General features: G+C 27.9%; 1 protein-coding gene and 1 long non-coding RNA gene across 5 annotated transcripts in view; one reads left to right on the plus strand and one right to left on the minus strand.

Annotated features, from left to right (window-relative positions):
* The first annotated feature begins 260 nt into the window (after positions 1-260).
* Positions 261-17,663, plus strand: LOC111640475 (sodium-dependent dopamine transporter-like). Of its 2 annotated transcripts, XM_023386584.1 has the most exons (13): positions 261-534; positions 9,471-9,605; positions 11,093-11,396; positions 12,107-12,245; positions 13,130-13,264; positions 15,286-15,389; positions 15,453-15,577; positions 15,647-15,759; positions 15,832-15,960; positions 16,369-16,468; positions 16,545-16,645; positions 16,722-16,889; positions 17,319-17,663. In XM_023386584.1, exons 1-13 carry the CDS (start codon positions 366-368, stop codon positions 17,430-17,432), a joined length of 1,836 nt encoding a protein of 611 aa, XP_023242352.1. In that variant the 5' UTR covers positions 261-365; the 3' UTR covers positions 17,433-17,663. The 2 variants fall into 2 exon arrangements, with proteins under 2 accessions (XP_023242352.1, XP_023242276.1); XM_023386508.1 differs by having other exon boundaries at positions 15,453-15,759.
* Positions 12,439-18,289, minus strand: part of LOC111640707 — a 10,765-nt gene continuing 4,914 nt past the window's right edge. Inside the window, exons 2-4 of one of the 3 annotated variants that reach the window (XR_002759314.1) lie at positions 13,367-13,622; positions 13,065-13,283; positions 12,439-12,995 (exon numbers count right to left, since the gene is read on the minus strand). This is a non-coding gene — a long non-coding RNA (uncharacterized LOC111640707). Of the gene's footprint in view, positions 12,996-13,064; positions 13,284-13,366; positions 14,087-18,289 lie in introns of those variants that run through there. The other 2 variants (XR_002759310.1, XR_002759318.1) reach the window with 2 other exon arrangements.

Here is an 18,289-nt window from a genome sequence, read left to right on the forward strand (position 1 = left end):
ATTGATTTTTTGAAGTTTCTTACAACCGAATTAGTTCTAACACTTCTTTTCACACGAGCTTAAACGATGATAATTCACAAAATTATAATGTAAGTGAGCGTGAAGCCAATGATATTGACCTCTAATTCTCTGAAATAACAAATTTAAGAGAGAGTTTTGTTAAGAGAGGGATGCGAGGTGATAGTAATTCTTGGACACGATGTCAGGGAGTGTATCTGCGCATTCTCAGTACAGTTGTCTGGCAAGACGTCACTTGTAGCTCCACACGTGATTATTGTGTTCATGGATCTCTTTTCTCTACTTTCGCAGCTTGGACATGATAATAAGATTTTTTATTTTTAAAAAATAATTAAAGTGAATTAAAGATGGAAAATAAAGAAGATGGTTCCGCACCACAAACTGAAGTAGATGGACAAGAAGAGAATCGCGAAACTTGGAATAAAAAAGTGGATTTTCTACTTTCTGTCATCGGATTTGCAGTCGATTTAGCAAATGTCTGGAGATTTCCTTATCTTTGCTATAAAAATGGTGGAGGTATGTCATAAATATGTTAATTATTATACAGATTTCCATATGCATTAAATAAATACAGTAAATGTTTACAATGTAAGAAGTTTTGAGGATTTTTTTCTCTATAAGTCAATAGGTTAATTAATTAAATAATTGCCCCGTTATTTGCAGAGATAGAAATTAATTAAAGTGTAAATATAAATTTATTATATAGAAAAAATTTTTATTAAAAAAAACAATCAAATTTGATAAATATTTAAACACGAAAATAATATATTTTTTCTATGTTGCAAGTGAAGAATATCTTAAAGAAATTTATGCAAAAAACACTATATTATATTAAATTTTATGAGGAGGAAAAACTTACAAACTTTATGCAAATTACTGGCAAAAATAAGAATAAACTTGAGCAACTTTTGTAACTAAAAATTATCTTTATTTGTTAGATTTTAGTGTTTTTGGATAAATATAAACATGAAATAATGATAAATTTTATTATAAAAATTATCATTTAAATCTATAAAAATAATTTATTATTAAATTTCACTAAAATTCTGAAGAATGAGACGTCAAAATTATCAATTTTTAGCCATATAACTCGTGTTTTACATTTTAAAAAATCCATTGTAAAAACAGTAAAAAATGTTCTTTTAACTTTTATCAATGATTTATATTTACTTAATTTTAATTTATATTTAATCAAGAATTATATGTGATCAAGGATAACAGTAGAATATCATAGAGAAGATAATAGAGTAAATTATTACATATATGTCCTTGGTTAAATTTTGATCAGACATATTTTTTACATCATTACCATAGATGAAAAGAATAAACAAAATGGGAAAATAAATATTTAAAACGTGTAAATTTTATCATTTCCTATGGAAATTAACGTAAGAAATGAAGTGTAATTTTTATTATTTAATTCAAAAATTAAGGAGAATAAAGTGTAATTTTTTATCATCTGTTGTAAAAATTGGGGGCTAGTTTGAGCTATTTAATTAGAGAAATAATGTTTAACACGTAATATGCAAAGTTATTTGGCATCTATAACTTATTTTTTTTAATAAAAACCATTGTTCAATGCCTCAAAAATAATCGAATCACAGTTTAAAATATATAAAAGTTACTAATTTAAACATTTATTCCTATGTAAAATCTTTTGTAAACTGAATTATTTTCTGACAATTTAAATTTCCTGTTTCCCTCTTCTAATTAATACATACGAAACTTATAAAGAACATTAAATTATTCCGGAAGTTAGACTTAAGTAACTGTCATCCCATCAAAAATTATCTTTAACAATTCTGTTATTAAAATTTATTGTTTAAAATATCAAATTTTATTTTAAATAAAGTATATGTTTATTTAATTATTAAAAAGTTATACTTTAAAGCAATTTTGATCGTTTAATTTCGTTTTAATTAAGAATTTTTTATTAACTTCTCAACCTTTATTATTTCGAGTCGAGCCAACAATACGATTTGTAACTTCGTTCGGGGTACGCGATCTACCGATTGAGAATCTTTTTTTGAGAAGAAACACTTTTTATGCTTTTAATTAAATTATAATTTATTAAACGGGATTATAATTATAATTATTTAATGTAACCTTTGCCAGCTTGTAGATTAGATTCGTTATTTTATATTTAAAGCGATTTAAATCTAAATAATTATGTACATTTTTTAAGGTATTTGAGGTCAATAGTGATGATTTCACGCATTCATTTCTATTTTTAAAGCAATAAAATGCTTCGAAAATGCAATAAAACTTTTAAGAAATAAATCTATAAACCACACGCAATAAAAACGACTACAATTTTTTACTTTTTTGATTTTTTCTATCGAACTCCACACCGAATTTTAGTTCACTCGTGACAAATTCGAGTGAACAAAACGTTTTCTCAAATGGAAATTCTTTGAAAGAATTTAAATAAACTTGACTATGATTATAATATTATATACAGTATTTAAATCCACAAAATTTGTTTTCGAATCATTTAAAATATTCGCATTTCAAGCCACTTTCTTTTTTTATTTAAATCCCTTGAGTTTTTGTGGTTTTTTTTAACCTAATATGGACAATTTTCATTATTAAATCTATACCAAAGTGTTTTTATATTATATTTTTAAAAAGAAAATTTAAAAAATAAAAGAAATTCACACTCATTTCCATACTTTTTAAAGTAAAAAGTTGTAAAATTCACCGTAAAATGAAGAATCATTTTAAAACATTTATTTACTGTAAAATACAAGTGGTACAAAAGTCAGTTAACCGAAATATATATATAAATTTTAAGTACAGTTAAAATCAGTGGCCAAATGGGTACTGAATACTGGTCACTGGTTCGTATCTTACTAACGAAGTGACCACGCGGAGTTTCGTATTTAACACCTAAATATCGAGCCAATTTTCCCTAGAAAGTCCTCACGATCCGTAGAAAAATATCTCGGTTAATTGACTTTTGGACAGCCCTGTATATTTTGCATTTTTTTTTTTTTATATACTTAACTGAAAGTGAAAAACATTTTCTGTCTTGTTCTTTTAACAAGAGTTCAATGGAAGGACTTTTTAATTTAGTAAATTTCAAACAGATTTAAAGAATGTATATAATATTAAATAATTCCAATGGAGCTTTTAACATGAATCGAAAGGCTTCGTTGGAGCATATTACGTTCATTTGAAAAAATTCGAGCTCGAATGGACAAACTTTTTACAAATGTTATCGCTAAGAAGTCGACTAACAGCCTCGGGGATTCAAAAATACTTTCTACTTTTAATAAATTCTAGGGTTATACAACTCCACACTACAATTTAGTTTATTAAAAATGAGAACGAATTACGTTACACTGTATTTATTAAATAAATACCGAATTTACAATCACAATTGTCTGTAATACTCAATCAATTAAGAACTATCATTATCCAGGATGTCCGTACTGAAATGCCAATAGTTGAAGTCTACTTATAAGGACATTATAAAGGACTATTCATTATATAATATCATTTATACAAACCCCTATATAGTGCCCTCCTCGATAGTGCGAATTTCGTGAAGCACCAACGGATACTCTGAATGGATCTTCCTCGATAGAGATGATCTGAATAGAGAAGACTTTTCAACATCTTTAAATGTACTAAATGCACGATTTTACATTGCAAACCGGTTGGGTTCCCCTCCCGATCAACAGGCTGGCCACGTGGAGTATACCGGGGTTTTTCGCGTAAATAACGGTCACTTTCCTTTAGAAAATACTTCCGGAAGCACAACCTTTTGGCAACTTTACTTTAGAGCCATATTCGATATACTGCCGATATCAAAGGCGAAAAAAAGGGATGGCGCTAATCCGAGGTTTGAATGCTTAGCCATTAAAGATTACTAATATTTATTAATAATACTCAATTTTAGTTGTATTATACGATCCAGCAAGATAAGGACTACTAAGAACGAAGTTTAATTTATAAAATCTCATTTAACCTCTTGTAGCGTTGAAACAATATCTTTGAATGGTAGTGCTTATGAACATTTTCGGGTCCTCTAGGCCTTTAGAACACGCTATAAATTATTGTCTCTATTTTGCGGAACATTCTTCTGTATGCATATTGTATACGTGGTGTCCCTTAAGTCTAGAACAATGGGAGTTATGTTGATATTTATTCTTTTACAGATAAAAGCATGGCGTCAAGTAAGGAGGAATAAATTCGTTATTTTGATGGTTAAATTCTTCGTCAACTTCATATTGATTACGGGCTCCTACCATTAAAATCATTTGAACTCGTTCTTCCTTACTTAACACCATGCTTTATCTGTAAAAGGATAAACAAAGATAAAAATTTATTTACTGTATATTTAATAAAATATATATAAAAACCAGTAAATATATTTGATTTAAAGAGTTAAAATGTGTTATTTATGTATGTATTAATGAAATTTTGTTGCTTAAAATATCAGTTTCTCAGAAATTGCATTCATCAACAGTCATTCGGATCAGGACGAATACATTAGTGTCATTAAAAAAACCAATTAGGCCTATATACAGTGTATATAAATATATATATATACACTTTAAATTAATAAATATACATTATAGTCATTTAATGGCTGATAATGTTTTTGTTTCTTGTTTCGATCATTTTGGAAAATTGATGAGACAATCAACAGTATTCTTCTTGTACCTCATCCGTCATTTTTCGTGTCACGTATTAAGCAAAGTCATAGGAGTGTAGCGAAAAATCAAACTCTGTGAAATTATTAAACTACTAAAAGTGTTTGACAAGTGTGAATATTTAATATGAGCATGTTTTTTGGTGCTTAAAATTATACATTTTCCAAAAAAAAATGACGAAAGATTTTTATATAGAAACTACAAATTATCTTTAGTATTTATAGAAACAAATTTAAATTTATGAAAATACATTAAAATAAGAGTTAAATAATCAAATTTAGGAATAAAATATTAAGTACTTTTTTTATTTTATCCATTTTCGTGTCTTTACTGTTATGGTAAAAGTATTGATTTTCTCAGGACAATCACTTATGATTGTCATTTTATTGTTATATAATTTTCCTATATCGTGATATATTATTAAAGAAAAATAAATTTTTTTATATATTATGTAAATATTATATAACATTTAGAAATTTTAGTATTGGATTTTTCATGTATAGATCCACATACTGTATTGGTAGTATAACAGTATAGAATGAAAAGTGTTGTGAATAGAATAATAAAAACATTAGGAAGGTGGTTCTAATGTCAAAAACATCTTATTTCTGGATTCAGTTTTGTTGTTCTTATAAATCGAGAGAGTCACAACAACTTTTCTTGTAGACTTAATGCATTTTTCATGAAGAAACTTTTATCTACCGAAAACAGGTGTCTTTCCAAGTCAAGACATAGCTTAAACTATCCAATACTGATTTTATACTTAACAACTATTTAATTTACTAATTTTTATCACTTATTTTTTTGTATATATATCATAAAATATACATTAAAAATTACTTTAAAACTTTTTAATCATATACAACAATATAGTGCTTTAAACACTTAACAATACTGATATAATACTTTTCACAAGTATTTGGCGAATGTACATGTAATTTAAATGTCTTTAACAATATATTCAAGTTTACAGGCTGATAAATTAGTTACAGTGTTAGTATTATTTAAAATATATACAGTAAATAATAGATACTGATATACACGCACACACACGAATCTATGTAGAGAAGGCCATTTGGTCTAGCCATATACACATAGATCCCCAAAAATACTTTACGTAAAATGATACAGAAGTGATATAAATTAAACATTTTGTAATTGTCTGGTTTTGGTAAATATTTGTGATTGTCTGGCTTTGTCTCTCAGTCCATATATTACTATACAGTATATAGGGACTGAGAGAAAAAGCTAGGGTCTGATATATATATTAAAATATTTCTTTACCTTAAGTTAATGCAAAAATGTAGAGTTCGCTTGATTTCTTGATATTTTAGTACAGCACTGAAGATGAAGAGCAGCGACATTGAAGCTTTTCCTCATCGCTTGTGTGTCTTTGCAGAGCAGCATCTTAAGGAATAGCTAATCTGAACTTTAACCCCTCCTACTTATAAAACAATGTGTTTGAAGGATTGTGTTTATAAGATATTTTTGAATCGCCATGCCTCTACAACACTCTGTAAAATTATTGTCACTACCTCTCCAAACATCCCGCATGAAGAATTTATATAATTTTAAAAATTATACTAAATTTAAATTTTATAATAATTTTCATTTATTTATTCATATCCGTTAATATAACCTAGTGTTAAATAAATAATTTACAAAATTTTAGAACTTATAAATAATATAATAAATTAGTTTTAAATTTCAACATTACATAAGCTTAAGTTATAAATTTTATTTAATAACATTATATAACAATATTCTGTTATTGTTTGGAAGAAAGTAAATAAATAAATTAAACTTTCTGTTAAATATTCCAATAATTTATTAAATAATTTAGAAAATTATATTTACTAAGTATTGCCTTTTTATCTAGATTACAAAATAAATGAAGTTTGTGTAGATACAATGGAATTAAATTAAAAATTATGGATTCAAAATTATTTAATTTCGAGATAATTATTGGCACTAAATATATTTCAAAATGTTCTTCTTTTATATCTAGAATAATATTTTATATAATAATATTATATATATTATGTTAATTATTAAACCTTTGTTATATTAATAATGATAAGACAATCACTTGTATATATTGCAGATAATAATTAAACTTTTTGAATTTTTATTATTTTTAATTAATTTAATTAATAATGTGAAAGTGTGGAGAATATAAATTTCGGTGTCTTCTTTGAAGTGTAATTTTTCATATTGTCCTACATCTCATCGATAAAGCTTTTGTATGAAATTCTATGCAATAGTATCAAAAATTAAACTATTTTATATATAAATGTCCAATATAATTCTTGTTAAATACCTGAATTACAATGCTTTAACATAGTTTCACAAGTTACTAAATTGTTTGCAAGCAACAGAGTTAGACTAACTTTTGAACCACTCTGTGTTATAAAATATTAAAATTTTTATAGATAGCTTAAAGCTTTTCAGTTATAAGCTAATAATAATAACAATAACCAGAACAATTTTTAAATATTAACTTTCAATTATGCATGTTATTATATTTCAATATTATAAAATAACAATATTTATCTATTGACAATTGAGTATCAGTTTCAGAAAGATGTTTTCCATCACAAAATGCTTTTGTTTAAATTAATAAGTGACAATTTTACTATTAATATTTCAATCAATTAACAATAAATCATTAAATTTTTAAAAATATTTCAATGAATTAATAAGAATCTGAACAGTTTTTAATCTCTTATAAATCTATCTTCATTTATTTGCAAGGTCACATTAAATTTTCAATTTTTTAAGCCGAAAAGGTGAAAAAAAAACTATTTTATATTAATTTATATTCAGGTAATTTTTTTTAAATCTACATATAATAGTTTTTAAATATTAATTGATGTTCATTTATAATTTAAAATAATTTATTTTCTTGATAAGTTTGTTGAAACTTTTATAGAATAAAGGACATAAATGACTATTATATTTGCCAAGTAATTAATTAACAGAATGACAATTAATAGATTTTTAATTAATGGAAGAAAAGTAAATTATGCAAACCAAATGAAATTATTTATTATCAATATTATTGTCTGAATGAATTATTAAAATTTTCCAAATGAAATTTTAATTATGCAAATATTAATGAAATATGCTTTATATATTCATTACTATTTTATAAATTTATATTCTTATTGACTTTACTTGTTTCAATTGCTAATAAAAATAAAGAAAATATTATAGAAAAATACTTTTTATCAAGCTATTTTTCTCTCTCATCATTTTTATATAATCCTCATCATCACATCTTCATTATCTTATAATCATGCGCTGGTATATTAATTTCAATTGATCTAAAGGTGAAAACAAAGTTTTTTGTTATTAAAAACTGCATATTTTATAAAATTTTATGTAATTCTACATACTACTTACTTAATCTCTTATTAAATCTTGTTACTCTCTTTATAGATTACTTTAGTATATAGTCACTAAAACTTTTGAATTTGCAGTCGAACTGATCGATATATATCGAGTCTACAAATTAACTGCTCGATAAAATAGTATTTAATTGTGTATGAGTACGAAGAGTTATTAGAATAAAGTGAAGAATGATCAGGAATCCAAATATTGTTAAATTTATTGAAAATATTTGAATTAATTGTACCTCATCCGTCATTTTTCGTGTCACGTATTAAGCAAAGTCATAGGAGTGTAGCGAAAAATCAAACTCTGTGAAATTATTAAACTACTAAAAGTGTTTGACAAGTGTGAATATTTAATATGAGCACGTTTTTTGGTGCTTAAAATTATACATTTTCCAAAAAAAAATGGACGAAAGATTTTTATATAGAAACTACAAATTATCTTTAGTATTTATAGAAACAAATTTAAATTTATGAAAATACATTAAAATAAGAGTTAAATAATCAAATTTAGGAATAAAATATTAAGTACTTTTTTTATTTTATCCATTTTCGTGTCTTTACTGTTATGGTAAAAGTATTGATTTTCTCAGGACAATCACTTATGATTGTCATTTTATTGTTATATAATTTTCCTATATCGTGATATATTATTAAAGAAAAATAAATTTTTTTATATATTATGTAAATATTATATAACATTTAGAAATTTTAGTATTGGATTTTTCATGTATAGATCCACATACTGTATTGGTAGTATAACAGTATAGAATGAAAAGTGTTGTGAATAGAATAATAAAAACATTAGGAAGGTGGTTCTAATGTCAAAAACATCTTATTTCTGGATTCAGTTTTGTTGTTCTTATAAATCGAGAGAGTCACAACAACTTTTCTTGTAGACTTAATGCATTTTTCATGAAGAAACTTTTATCTACCGAAAACAGGTGTCTTTCCAAGTCAAGACATAGCTTAAACTATCCAATACTGATTTTATACTTAACAACTATTTANAAATTATGATAATTAATATATAATTGTAATGAAGAAAGATTTGTCATAGTATGTATACACTTTTCTAGAGTTTACTCTTCATCCAAGTACTAATGGCTACTTACACAGTTTACAGGGATATATACAGTACATTCTAATTCGACCTTCTTAACACTGTACGTGGAACCTCCTAATTCAAATTGCCTGGGTACCATAAAATTATAATGCATCAATTCTCCTAGAAGCGTATTGCTGGCTTTCACTACACTCCAGAGTTTGCAATATTATAAAAGTCACACTGTTCTAGATACACACGATGTTAAATATTACAAAGTATAAGCAAAAATTAAACATTTTTCTGATACTATTTCGTACATACTTTTTATAAAACATAATTTATTTTTAGGAGCTTTTCTTATACCCTACTTGATCATGCTTTCGGTAGGAGGTATTCCTTTGTTTTTTATGGAACTGGCATTGGGACAGTATAACAGGAAAGGTGCCATTACATGCTGGGGGAGGATAGTACCACTTTTTAAAGGTAAGCGAAAAATAAATTACCATTTTTATTAAGTAATATTTCTTAACTGAAACGCAACGAATCGAATATTTTCAACGAAGATAATTGCTTCGTTAGTAGTTTTATTATCGTTTTACAATCATCAATTCGTTCTCGGCCATTAAAAATGTCGATCGAGTTGGTCATTAAATCAAATATTTCCGTCACGGACGGATTGCCATTATTGGTCCCACGTGACATATGAACTTTGGATAGCTAACGACCGAAGAATTAATCTGTTCCTTACTTTCCACCCAGGTGGTTAATGATAGGACGCTTCCTATCTTAAACGTCACTAAATCTTGCTGGGAAAACTTAAGAGGATTAACCCAAATAACTTGTCGTTTATTCATCTCCTCGCGAGCTTTCATAATCAGTTCGGATTTTTGTCCATTATAGTTAAATTTCGATAAGATTTCACGCTCATCCACGTGTGACATTTCTTCCTCCTTCATAAAAGAAAAATCGGAAAAAAATGGCTTCCCTCTTTCGCTTTGATTATTGTAAAAGCTCCGAGTTAAACTGTTAATTTCTTGTAACTCCTCGAATGCCACGCTCAAAGGGCAGGTTTTTCACTGATCGAAAACGCATTTACGCGCGAGGATCAATTCGAAAAGCCATATCGATCATGTGACTTGTCCAAAGGGAGGATTTTTTTTCCTATTGCTACGTTTTACTCTTTTAAGTAATTAAATAGCAATTCCCCGATAGGGAATTTTCTCGACACGTTTACGTTTATTGTTGTTAAATTATCCTTCGAGATTTACCCTCCGAATAACATCCAATTTTTACTTCCAAAAAAATTCCAGGGTTTTCTTTATGTAAGGATGCTTGTGTGTGTGAGCTCTTTGCAGCTTAATAAATATTGTGGTTTTTGTCGAAAATTTCTGAAATTTTGCAGGGTGGTTTGTGTATTACGGGGATTGATGATATTAAATTTTGGTGGTTAAAGGTCGAGAGAGTGGGGAGGTAATGGGAGTCGTATGTATCTCGAGTAGGGTGACGATTTTACTCGTAATTAGCATTCACAATTTTTTTTTTATAAAACCCATACCTACCCTCAAAATTAAGGTTTTTGCCATTTTATAATAGTTAAGAATATAAAAATATTTTAAAATAAAATATCATAAGAGATGGAGCCACCAGAATTTTAAATATTGCCGAGAAAGTTAAGCAACTCTTTTCCTGGATTTTTTCTAAATTATTTTCTATTCTTTATTCCTAGAGGATACTAGACAAGGATACTTTAAGATGTATTTATATAAATTTAACAAATCCGTAATAAATTATCTGTAAAAAATTAAATTTTAATGTCTTATACACTATTTAATCAAATTTGACGTAGTGTTTTTATAGTAAGAAGTACCATTTTTGCTATTTATTATTATTAATTCTGTAATCAGTATTAATTGTAGAATAAGCTTATAATTAGAAAATATTCATTTATACATCATTATTTTCATATTTAGGTGTCGGATACGCTGTCGTTCTCATAGCTTTATACGTGGATTTCTATTATAATATCATCATTGCATGGGCACTCTACTTCTTTTTCGCATCGTTTACAAAACAATTGCCTTGGACAAGCTGTAACAACGAATGGAATACAGATAATTGCATGGAAGTTGATTCTAGTCTGACTGGATCCAATAATATATCACAATTTGATTATCAGTTATTTCTATCAAACGATACCAACTTCACCCAAAATGAAATCATCATTTCTTCTCCAAAAAATCAATCTAGAAGCTCACCCGCAGCTGAATATTTCAAGTAAGTCTGTTTTTTCACCTATAAAAGTACATTTACAATCACAAAAAGAGTTGAATTATTTTAAAAAAAACGATTGGAAAAAGTATGAAATTCGATCAATGGATTCAATCGTAAATAAATATAATGGATTAATCTAAAAAATTAAGGTTATAATCTGCCTTCGATCTATTTTTTAAGCACGCTAACAAAGTGATTTCATAATTTAATCGCTACGAACGGGTAAAGTTGCATTAAAGGCGGTTTAAAGTTCATTAATCGATCAAATTTTGTTAGTAAGTCCTGAAGAAACCCATCCATCACCAGAAAACCAGAAAACGTTACATGTAGACAGGCATAAAACTAATCCACGTGGAAAAATCCGACAAATGATAGCTGATAACATCTGTTACAATTCCTGTAGGTGACCCACTAGTGATCGAAACCACAAAATTGCCCACTTTTTATAATACAGTAAAACCTGTTCAAAACGGAAACCTGCCAAACTGGAAAAAAAAATATTCCGTACCGTGCTAGTCCGATTTACACAGGTTTTACTGTGTATCTTCACGAAGTAGACTATGATATTTAAAAAAAAAACTGTGAGGATGGCCTAAAAAGTCAGTTAACTGAGATATATATTTAGATTAGTTTAAGAACTTAGCTGACTGAATAACTGACTTTTGGGCCACCCTTTACGTTTATTAATACAGAAATTTAATTTATTTTTTCAGTCGAGCAGTGTTAGAATTACATAAAAGTCAAGGTATAGACGGTTTAGGTGTTGTAAAATGGGATATAGCTCTATGCCTCCTCGCTGTTTATATCATTTGCTATTTTAGTTTGTGGAAAGGAATATCCACTTCTGGTAAAGTAAGTAGATTTTACTTAAAATTATTTTTTAATTAGTATTTTAATAATTATAAATTGTAAAAATATAATAAATTAGACGTATTAAAATAACTTGCTATTTTTAAGCTTACTAAGCATTAAATTATATCATTTTTAATAAAATATAACACTATATTATTCCTTACTTTATACATTTTTATATAGTTTAGCCTTTCAGAAATGTCAAAATATTAAGATAAATATATATATTATTTAAAATAAGCTTTGAATTAAAGAAAACTTTTAAAAAAATCTACTGGAAAAGATACAAATATTTTTTATCTGGACGAGGATATATAGAGAGGAAAATAGGAGAAGATATTCGACGAGGGTCACGTGACGAGTTGGAAGAAGTTTTTAGAGTGTGAGTGAATAGGAGAAAGAGTATTCAAGCTCAGAACTGAGGCATCAGCAGAGGAGAGGGAAGTCCGCATGTCGTTAAAGCGTTTTAATTGGTCAGAAGAGAAGGAAGTAAGGGAGAGTGAGTTTCCATGTCTTGATCTTCCGGATTTATGTAATTATGTGACTTTTTCTTCTAGACAGCCAATTCTCTTCTTTCATTTTATTTACCATTCATTGCTTTTTTTCTCTTCCCGATAATTTGCCACTTCCTGAAAATGATGGATTGATTCTTTTCCTAATTTTCTACACATAATATATCGTTTTACATATTAGAAATGAGCATTTGAATTTTATCGTGCCCTATATAATTTAAATACCTCGTTCAGATCACTAGTAGATGGAAAAAAGAATTAAATTTATAATATATTTTCTACACGAGTAAGGAATAATATAACTTACATTAATGTGCGAATAAAAATAATGCTTGTTATTCTAAATAATAAGCTCTATCCATCTATTTTAAGGTAGTGTGGTTCACTGCACTCTTTCCCTATGTTGTTCTCTTCATTCTTCTCTTTCGGGGTATCACTCTTCCGGGAGCTGCCGAAGGAATCAAATTTTATCTAACACCCAATTTTGCGGCACTAGCTGATGCCAATGTAAGTAATATTTTCATATCTACAAAATACGCGTTTTACGTATAAAAATTGCTTGATAAGATGTAAATAATAAATCTAAGTATTAATATATTTTTATATTACGAGTCATTTTACTGGATGCGATGAATACAGTAAAGTACAGCAAAAAAAACCACGCGATTATTACTCGTAAAATATCTCAGTCATTTGATTGTTTAGTTCCATATTTTGTCATTCGTGTACTTGATTTAAAAATTTTTAAAAATTAGAAATTTATTTTTCAACTTTAAACATGCTTGAATGGGAGAAAATGTCTAAAAGTTTCTCGAATCTTTCGACAGATGGAGCCATTTAACAGTAACGTTTCCTTGTTGCTTACCTATGTGTTAAAATTAAACTAATTTAATCAATGGCCAATTTAAAAAAGTTAATAAAATCAGTTAATAAAAGTAAGTCTTAATTGATAAAAATTAATTCCGCTGAGTGTTTTCCATACGTTTTACTTAAAATTACTTAATATTTGAGACCTGGCGTAAGTCGTGAGCTCATTACTTATCGGTTAAAGAACATTATTCTAGATAAATCAAATATTCTAGAATGTTTAAATCTGAATGAACCATTTCTAAAACCCATAAACGTTTTTAGGAGTTTGCATTTCTGATTTTTAATCTATTGCAATAAGAGGAAGGGAATGCATTCAAGATGACAAACGTGCATTGTTATAAAGGAAAAACTATGCATTGTTTTAGAGGAAAAGTATGTATTGTTTTCTAAACTATCTAGAGGAAAAGATGCATTGTTGTAAAGAAAAACTGTGCATTGTTCTAGAGCAGCGTTTCTCAAAGTGGGCGATAACGCCCCCTTGTGGGCGCTGGAGGCTTTCAGGGGGGCAGTAGAAGGCTCAAAAAGAATTGGGGGGCGTTAAGGAAATATAGAGGGGCGACGGCAGACAAATTCTATATATAAAAATTCGACGGAATATATATAAAATGTTGACATTTTATATATTTTTTATTTTTTATTGAAGGTCACAACTTGAATATTTCTAACACATTGACTTTTATTTTAGCTCAGCGTTTCTCAAAGTAAGCAATAACGTCCCCTTCTTGGCGATGAATAGATCTAGGGGCGCTGGAGGCAGGGTATTGAACGGTGATTAAACGTAAAATTGGGGATGATAAGAGGAAACATTGCATTTAATGGTTTCCAGATGATGAGAACAATGTAAAGTAAGGGCACAAAGTGTGAGATTCATAGAAAAGTTTTCCTAAGAATATTTCCAATCCTTTTCTCACACAAGAGAAAATGGGTTAGGGGGCGTTGGGTATAACTTTATGGAACAAAAAGGGCGGTGGATCGAAAAAGTTTGAGAATCACTGTTCTAGAGGAAAAGTATGAATTGTTCTAGAGCAATAATTATGCATTGTTCTAGAGGAAAAGCATCATTTAACAAATCATATATTCTCCTTTAATGTTAGACGTTAATTTTCATCAACTAAATCAAAACTTTTTATGAGTTTTGTTACAGACTTTCTGCGTAAATTAAAAAAATAACGTAATTTTCTATGAAACACGCAATTAAATTCGACTGCTTTAACAAATCAAATGCTCAGAAATGCAGAATCCGATAATTTGGATCGAAATTATCGAGTTAATTTTCATACAACTTGACATTTTTAATCTTTATAATTAGGCAACATTTTATCACTATACACTGTTCTACAACATAATTCAAAAGTCTCCATGCAAAACAGACACCCGAATAAATGCGCTTGTAGTGCACATACTCACATTAAATCAGATATTTTAACACGAGTGGAGGAATATACGTGCGTTAATTAATCACACTCACATAGATCATATTCTGTGACTACATAATAAGATCTACGTATAAAAGCTTACGAACATCCTGTAGATGTGCAGAACGTGGCTTTCGTCTGCTTTATTTTAAAATATCACTATTAAAATGCTTCTGTAGACTCTATTTAGCAAGTTTTAGAAGAAAATTTACAATAAACATTTAAAAATTTAATCAAATTAAGGTGTGGGTGGATGCCGCAACTCAAGTTTTCTTTTCACTTGGACCCGGATTTGGTGTTCTTTTAGCATTCGCCAGTTACAACAAATTCCATAACAACGTTTACAGGTAACTTTTTTATACAATTATTTTTTACCGAATGCTATCGTAAAAATTAAAATATATTTATAGGGATGCACTGATAACGAGTGCAGTGAATAGTGCCACCAGTTTCTTATCTGGATTTGTCATATTTTCTGTCCTGGGTTACATGGCTCAAAAAGGAAACGTCGAAGTAAAAGACGTGGCTACCGAAGGTACATTGAAATATTTTAAAATAATTCTACAAGAAAACGTATTTAAAACGTATATTTTAACTCTTGCAGGTCCAGGATTAGTGTTTATTGTATACCCAGAAGCCATAGCCACAATGCCATGGTCTGGATTTTGGGCTGTTATATTCTTTCTTATGCTTTTAACTCTTGGACTGGACAGCTCGGTAACGTTTCTTTAAAATAATTTTGATATATTTTATGTAATTTCCTAAATTATTATCCAAATTATCTTTCAGTTTGGTGGTTCTGAAGCTATTATAACAGCATTGAGTGACGAGTATCCAAAACTAAAGAAAAATAGGGAATTATTCGTTGCTTGCCTCTTCACGCTTTATTATATAATCGGTTTGGCAAGCTGCGCTCAGGTAATGTATAAGCATCGTGTTAATATGCAGAGCCATCGAAAGCGTGGTACGGGGCCTGGAATAGAGCGTGTCCTTTTTGCCCCTTAGGGAAAAAGAAATTCCCAGCTTCTCCCTCCCGACGGCCTTGTCAATATGAATAATAATAAACTAACCCTTACATTCTGGGGCGTTATCCTATAGGCAAAAAGGGCAATTGCCTGGGTCCGAAACCAATCTTTTATCAACTCATCGCTGTAGTAAGAATATCGAAATTTAAATTTGGCGCTATATCCGAGGACCCTAAATTGTCGATGCGGCGCAGCGCAGAACTTACAAATACAGTATAATTATTCTGTGTGCATGGTTATTTGTAGCAATTTTAAAACTATATTTTTGATATTTTTATAACGTTCTGAATACATATTTAAGGGTGGTGCTTATGTGGTGCAGTTACTTGATAGATACGCTGCAGGATATTCCATACTTTTTGCAGTTTTCTTCGAAGCTATTGCAGTTTCTTGGATTTATGGTAATTACATCGATAACATTCATACTAATTAATTAAAATAGTTTCAATTTAATCTGTATACTAATAATTTGATTAGGTATTAAGCGGTTCTCTCAAGATATTTACGAAATGTTAGGATTCGAAGTTGGAAGATGGTGGAAATTTTGTTGGATGTTTGTAGCACCCTTCTTTATTCTGGTTAGATCTGTACTTATATTTTCATTCGTGTATTTAAAAAATATTTCGTAAATAACTTTTCCTTTTGTATTTTCAGTTTATTATAGTTTATGGTCTGTCTAGTTACGAACCGTTGACTTACGAAGATTACGTTTATCCAACATGGGCTAACGTTTTAGGAATGGCAATTTCAGCCTCGTCTGTTTTATGTATACCAATTATGGCAGTTTGGCAAATTTTTCACACACCCGGAACACTTAAACAGGTTAAATCTTAAAGTTTTTATATAATTTAATCAAAGAAATGTTTTGATTCCTATACTTTCTTAAAATTATAAATTATATTCAAGAGATTCTCTAGATAATGGAGAAGTCGTAGATTCTGTAATCGGCAAACAATTGAATATTAATGTACAAAATATTAGGTATATAAATCTGAATATAGTCAAACATCTGAACAATGGCCACTGATAAGAACATAAAAAAGCCATTGTTTAAAGGTTATTATATATAAACTTTTGTTTTAAAAATGACTGTATAAATATAAAATACAGTATACATTTTACATACATGTTCTAGAATCTAGAGATCTTAATAATCTCAATTTTTAAGATTTCTATAGGTTTATAGAATGTCTAGAAGTCTTGAAGCTTAAATTTTAATGTATAATAGGTTATTTTTCTTTATTTTTTCAGAGATTTACTTTCTTGATCACACCTTGGAGAGACAGTAAATGCTGTGAAAGCATCACTCCAGAAGTGCAACAAACCAAAATCCCATGTCAGAATATTCCTCCTACAGCAGTGTGACATATTTTTTCATGTTATTTATGACTTCAGGACACATATTTTGTTGTATTGTAATTCCTAAATTAACAAAGACCATATTTCTACTTCTGAGTAGAAGTTATAATCAATGTTCACTCTTTGTAAAAATCTACAAAAAAGTTGTAAATTTTCATCAAAAAAAAGTTCATCTTTTAAATATATTTTACTTAAAACATCTTGACAAAGTCAGGGATTCTATAATTAGCAAACAATTGTTATTTTAAATATTATTGTACAAAATATTATATAAATATATATATATTTCAATATATAAATACTGAAAATTGTTATGTTAAATATATATATATAGATATATTTATTTTATTACTGAAAATAAATAAAAATGAAATATTATAAATCTAGTCAAAGATGAAAAAATTATATAATTTTTATTAATTTACATTTAATTAATTATCAAATTTTATCACAACAAAGCAATAATAGGCCTATTTATCTTTCTGGCAGTAAATTTTTGTATAGAATATTATTTGAAACAGTTTACAATAGTAAAAAATATATATTTAACTATTTTAAATTGAATAAACAATAGGAAAAATTACAAAAAATATATATTTTCTTGCCGAATATTACACAGGTATTGATATATACTGAACAAGAGAGTACTATTTTGCAACTTAACACAATTAGATGTGTAGATAAAGTCAACAATTTCTAGTTTGTATAGTGTTAAATGTTTAATTAAAAGCCAAACATGAATGTGTTCAATATTTAAATTGTCCATAAAAAAATGTTATTAAAAAAATTCAATTGTTTGTGATGTGTATATGTTTATATATACATATATAAATATTATACAAATATATACATATATGTATACA

The sequence above is a fragment of the Centruroides sculpturatus genome, unplaced genomic scaffold (assembly GCF_000671375.1).
Source record: "Centruroides sculpturatus isolate CEXI.00-Female unplaced genomic scaffold, Cexi_2.0 scaffold59, whole genome shotgun sequence".
In the NCBI taxonomy this organism is placed as follows: Eukaryota; Metazoa; Arthropoda; class Arachnida; order Scorpiones; family Buthidae; genus Centruroides; species Centruroides sculpturatus.

Excerpts from the sequence above, each read along its gene's own strand:
- LOC111640475 (XM_023386508.1), top strand. The coding sequence starts at position 366 with ATGGAAAATAAAGAAGATGGTTCCGCACCACAAACTGAAGTAGATGGA. Across the intron at positions 535-9,470 it reads TTGCTATAAAAATGGTGGAG|GAGCTTTTCTTATACCCTAC; the intron begins GTATGTCATAAA and ends ATTTATTTTTAG. Across the intron at positions 16,890-17,318 it reads CACCCGGAACACTTAAACAG|AGATTTACTTTCTTGATCAC; the intron begins GTTAAATCTTAA and ends TTATTTTTTCAG.